Source organism: Mobula hypostoma, chromosome 13 (genome assembly GCF_963921235.1).
Source record: "Mobula hypostoma chromosome 13, sMobHyp1.1, whole genome shotgun sequence".
NCBI classification, from domain to species: domain Eukaryota; kingdom Metazoa; phylum Chordata; class Chondrichthyes; order Myliobatiformes; family Myliobatidae; genus Mobula; species Mobula hypostoma.
This window is the reverse complement of record NC_086109.1, coordinates 16,581,192-16,587,191: the sequence shown is the minus strand read 5'-3', so window position 1 is coordinate 16,587,191 and position 6,000 is coordinate 16,581,192. Positions and strand designations below refer to the sequence as shown.

The 6,000-nt window shown below is 46.7% G+C and overlaps 1 protein-coding gene across 1 annotated transcript in view; it reads right to left on the bottom strand.

Moving 5' to 3' along the window:
- Window positions 1-3,021: 3,021 nt before the first annotated feature.
- The window catches only part of nfasca (neurofascin homolog (chicken) a), a 167,856-nt gene continuing 164,877 nt past the window's right edge, over window positions 3,022-6,000 (bottom strand). Inside the window, exon 28 of the mRNA XM_063065364.1 lies at window positions 3,022-3,251. Within this exon, the coding sequence (XP_062921434.1) occupies window positions 3,064-3,251 (188 nt within the window). The 3' untranslated portion in view covers window positions 3,022-3,063. The remainder of the gene's footprint in view (window positions 3,252-6,000) is intronic.

Sequence of the window (6,000 nt, the reverse complement as noted above, 5' to 3'; positions counted from 1 at the left end):
GACATATACGTACTTTGATACGTTTGCATTCAACATGTGACAATAATAAGCCAATACCATTATCGGTGCCAGTACTTGCTAGGAGAGGTCCTATAAACAAGCAACTGTGTGATACTTACACAGAAAAGCGCTTACAGCAGAAAGCCATCATGTGATAAAGCCACTGGCAATGCGACCAAAGTCACGGTCAGGCAATCGAGCAGAAAATGGCAATGAGGTTGTATTGCGGAGCAGATGGAAACGCATGTTGTTTACACCGGTATTTCGGACAGTAATCAGGGAGGAGGCAGGAAGCGACAGCCCCACAGGTAACGACGTGCACTTGTAAACATACACACACGCCCTCGCACATGCACAGCAGATGCCACCTGCACCTTCACCATGCAGGCTTGGCCCATGGAACATGCAGAGCATGGTGGATGGAGTGGCTTGGTGTAGCGAGTGGGAGATGGGTCTAAAATCAGGACTTGTGGGGGTGGGGGGGTGGGAGCATACTACACTGGAATATTAGCTGGTTGGAGGTTTCTTTCACAACATTCTCAGGAGGAATTGCTGTGGACAGTGAATTCTGAAGGAAGCAACACCTCTGCACCAGTCTGGCTGTTAAGTGGCACAAAGAGCTCACTGCTAAGCCGTGTGGGACACAGAGGGAGAGTAGTGGAAGTTTAAATAAGCTAATAAACTTCTAAATCACTGCGAACAATAGACCTGAGAGGGACAAGACTGTGGAAATATCATAGGAATAGGAAAAGTCTATTTATTACAATAAAATGGATTCTTCACCTCACAGTCTACCCTGTTATATCCTTGCATCTTATTGTCTGCCTACACTGCACTTACTCTGTAACTAACACTTTATTCTGCACTTTGTTCTTGTTTTTCACTTGTACTACCTCAATGTACCGATGTGATGTAATGTATGGGTGGCAGGCAAAACAGAGTTTTTCACTATAACTCAGTATATGCCACAATGATAAAAGTATTTAAAATAATGTATAAAAGACTCGTGACATCAGGGTGCACTCCTTCATATGGAATCTTCAAGAGGTGGTCCTGGAGAGGGTAAAATCTGTTTGGGGAAAAGAGGGGGCAATCGTTCCAAGATGGATGTCCCAAAAGGCGTCTTTGTGAAGAAGCCCCTCTCTGAGTTGCATCTCCCTGTCATTACCAACTGGAGCCATGGAGGATGTGGCCTTGTGACCTTGGTCCACCTTCCATTTTTATTTCTAATGGACATATTCCTATTTGGAGTTGCTGATGCAAAGCCTCAAGGGATGGGAAGGCACATGGAAGTTTGAAACACAAAGGCATACTGCTGAGAAGCTGGTAGAGGCAGGTACGTTCAAGGACAAAAAATACATCGAGCAGAATCTGGAAAGCTGCTTGATTCACCAAGGCATGGAAGTCTATGAACTGAACGCCAATAAATAGGACTAGCATAGATAAGTCCAATGGTCAGCATAGATTTGACGTGCTGAAGGGCCTATTCCTGTGCTATACAACACTTGACATATGCCTGATGTTACAGCGAATCAAGAATGAACATACAGTAAGAATCATAAGGTACAGATGAGAGAGGGACATCATGTTTATGCTGATGGAGGAGATTGGTCCATGCCACCCCTAGGAATAGGATGGCCTTGCCAAGTGACTCCCTAAACTGCTCCTGCCTCATGGAGCTTGGGTCCTCTGGTCACTGTCCCACCTTGGCTTTAGGTGACTTGGATACGTCTTATCAGGAGATGCCTACTCTTCCTGTTGGATTTTATCACTTACAGAAGGCAGGCAAACCCCCTAATGCAAGGAGCAGTGACAAGCCATGCATGGCCAAACAAGGGCAAGATCCGCACTCTTCGCTGGCTTTCATGCCCCTGCCTGGTTCCGCCGTGCCGTGAGCGGGAGAACAGTGGGGGATGCGGAGGGAGGGCAGCGTGGCACACAGGCATGCATGTGCAAGGCTTTGTCCGACCTCACCTGGGCTGGTCTCAATGGTGGTGGCGTTGCTGGTGACAAACGGGAACAGGGCGGAGTACACTCGCACTTTGTACTGGATGCCGGGTGTTAAGCCCAGGATTTGGGTAGTGTTCCGACCGACCTTCACCTGTTCCTGTTTCACCGTGCCATTACCTGTCAGTCGTGCGTGAAGGAGACAAGAGATTCAGGTCAACTCCTTGGAGGCTGCCTCTGCTGGCGGGGGGACAACATTACAACTCTGTCCTGCGGTGAGGATGGTGAGACAAAGCTCCCTGTACTCCACTCCTTCCTCAGAGCCTTCCATCCCCAACTCTCACAGCCCAGACGAGATCTCCTGCTACACACGTTCTGCCAGTTATCACCAACCTTCTGATCTATCCCAGGAGTACCAGCTTAAGAGCAGAGGTGCTATGTTTTGGGTCATCACATATGGGTGTATAATCCACAAAGCATGCTGGCCAGTACCCACACAGAGGGATTATGGGGAATTCTAGCTGACTGGAGCTGATCGAGATGCCATCTCCAGTGGGACAGGCAAATATCCGAATTATTCAGTCAACGGGGAGATGAGGCTCCCCTCCGCTTGAGTTGAATGTAACATAGGGGCAACACCCATGGATCCAGTGTGGACTATCTGTTGCCATTAGAGCTGGGTTTGATTCTGATCCCCCCTTTGGTCCCATTGCCGACCTTCCACTGGAGGCCACACTGGGCCAGAGAGAGTGGACATGGTGCTGCTGTCCCTGTGAATGGACCCAAAATGTGTGTGGTGGGGTGGAGGGGTGTATTGGGGATGGACCAAGTCCCCAGTGTCACAAATCCCACTCCGGAGCCTCTCAGGCTTTCTGACCTCTTAAGTGACACCCTGTCTGGTATCTTCCAACCCCTCCACTCTTCTCTCGGAGATCTGTAAAATGCCCAGTGTCCCCTCCACTGATAATGCTTCCCCTTAATTCCAACCCTGTCCTAGCAGTCTCTCACCACCTGAAGTTCCCCTTCCTCACTGCCCATACCTCAAGGGCAAGGCTCTGTAGTTCTGTATAGCAGCACCTCCACCCAGGGCCAGACTGGGATGCAGAACGGCGATTGCTAGCATTGCACTCCTGTCCCATCCAGATCACTGGCCGCATGTGTACAGAGCATAGAGCAGTGCTTACTGTGAATGTATTCAACCATAAACTCGGCCATTTCGCTCGGGAAATCGTGATTCCACGTGACATTGACATAGTCATTGCCTGCTGATGTAGTGAGGTTCCAAATTCTACCAGGAGCTTCCTCTAAACAGGCATCAGAGAGAGAGAGAGAGAGAGAGAGAGAGAATTAGGTGGAGGGGAGCAGAGGCCAGATCCCCGACCGGAGCATGCAACGGTTGTCCACTCACTGTTGGGTTCATGCCCACAACCCAAATTCTAGACACACATTACATAGGGTTGACCGGAAGCCTAACAAAACCTGGCAAAGGAGCATAATGGTTAGCATAAAGCTGCGGCAACATCAGTGGCCAGCTGTCTGTAAGGAGCTTGTATGTTCTTCCCGTGTCCGTGTGGGTTTCCTCTGGGTGCTCTGGCTTCCTCCCGCATTCCAAAGACGTACAGGTCAATAGGTTAATTGGTTTTGGATGTGGGCCCGCGAAGGTATGCTGTATCTCTAAATAAATAACCACTGGATCCTTCCAAACAAGCTGTCACCCTCACTGTCAGAGTTCAACTGAAGCTTGGGATATTCACTCAGCGGCTTCAGCTATTCTACTTAAGCTGGCTGTCCGTAGGAGGTCTCCGATTCGTCCCATTCCTCTGGTCTTCCCACGTAGCTTCATGCTGGCTGTCCGTAGGGAGTCTCCAATTCGTCCCACTTCTCTGGTCTTTCTATGTAGCTTCATGCTGGCTGTCCGTAGGAGGTCTCCAATTTGTCCCACTCCTCTGGTCTTTCTATGTAGCTTCATGCTGGCTGTCTGAGGAGGTCTCCAATTCGTCCCACTCCTCTGTTCTTCCCACGTAGCTTCATGCTGGCTGTCCGAGGAGGTTTCCAATTTGCACCCCCTCCTCTGTTCTTCCCACGTAGCTTCATGCTGGCTGTCCGAGGAGGTTTCCAATTCGTCCCACTCCTCTGTTCTTCCCACGTAGCTTCATGCTGGCTGTCCGAGGAGGTTTCCAATTCGTCTACCCTCTCCTCTGTTCTTCCCACGTAGCTTCATGCTGGCTGTCCGAGGAGGTTTCCAATTCGTCCACCCTCTCCTCTGGTCTTCCAATGTAACTTTATAGTGGCTCTCTGTAGGAGATCTCCAATTTGCCCCACTCCTCTGGTCTTCCCATGTAACTTTTCTCTTGATGTTATTTATTGAATTTCCTTTGGAGGTTTCATCTCCAATCTGGTTCCATTACCTTTCAAGTAGGGCAGTTCTCTCCACAAAAGCTTGCTGAACTTATTCACTGAATATCCCCTCTTAATTATTTTGCCAATTATCTTCAATTTGCCTCCTGGCTAGCAACTCTTCTACCTGTTAGAATAGTTCATCCCTGCTTACTTTCTCAGGGCCCAACGTTCATGTTCAATGCCTCCAGTAAATCTTTGCACAATTTTCACTGTGCCAAAGCAAGCTATTCCAGCTCTTCACAGTAACGGTGCCAGCTTGGTCAACCACACTGCGATGCAAGAGACTGCAGATGCTGGAACCTAGAACGGAGAATGAACCACTGGATGAGCCCAGAAGGTCAGGCAGCAACCGTAGAGGTCTATCTTTTGGACTATTGAATCCCGGTGCAGAGCCGTGACCTGAAATGTCAACCAAACCTTTTACTCCACAGATGCTAGTTCTTCTAGCAATTTGTTTCTTGCTATTGGTGCCTCGCACATAGTCTTCTCGTCCTTTCAACATATCATGCCCAGAAATGGGCTGCACGTTAATTGCAATAAAAAAAATCCCTGCTTCAAACAAATTCAAGCAGTTATTTGGCAGATATTGCAACATTGGTTAACAATCTCCGAGCATTAAAATGTTCTTCATCTATACGAAAGATGTAGACTTCACAAAAAGAAAATGGAATGGATTGTGCAGTAAACTGCTGGCAGATACCCATATAACTACTAGGAGGATTACATATTTTTTAATGTTAACTCTTCTTCACTGATGCTGCCTGACCTGTTGAGTACATCCAACATTTTCGGTTTCCATTTCTGATTTTCAAGATTTCTACTTGATTTTTATTTTACTGGAACCAGTACAAAGGGCTGAATGGTCTATTTGTGTACTTGTAATTTCTGAGATTCAATAATTCATCCAATTAAGTCAGACATTTAGTCAGAACAACAAATTCTGTTGAATTGTCCCATTCAATTCAATACCAGGACAGTATTGATCCTAGTGTTTGGCATCATAGTTACAGTATGATTAAATATTTACAACATATTTAATACAAAAGAAAGACAGGAATGTGATTACTTGAGCTAACATTAAGATAAGGAAAGTTGGCATGGATTTGACGTGCCAGAAGAGGCTTTTACTGTGCTGCATCTCTAAATCTACAACGATGAAAGGTGACAGCAGAGACAGAACTGGTATTGACCAACATTTCCTTTTACTTTAATGCTGAAATATCTTGTATCTGGCTCCACTGTGGACTGAATATGTAGAAATGCTGTCAAAGTCAGCACTGTCACGTACCATAACCTACCTATGTAATGCATTTAGAATTGGACATTCTTTTAACCTTTACACTTTATTAATGCCATTCTTACAACAGTGGCATTCATGTAAATGCAGCACACTATAGTTACCTAATAATGAGTCCCGTTGAGGACCTCAGCTCGAAACGTGGACTGTTTATTCCCATTCTTAGATGTTTTAGATACATCCTGTGCTTCACTGGTTTACTGCAATCTTTGTCATTAATATATAATGGCTCCCTTTCACTACGGGGATTGCAGCAGTTATAGGAGGAAGTTTATCACCATCGCCTCCCCAGGGCATTAAGGGATGGGCACTAAATACAAGCCTCTGCAGATATGCTTCTAATGTATGAGCATAGT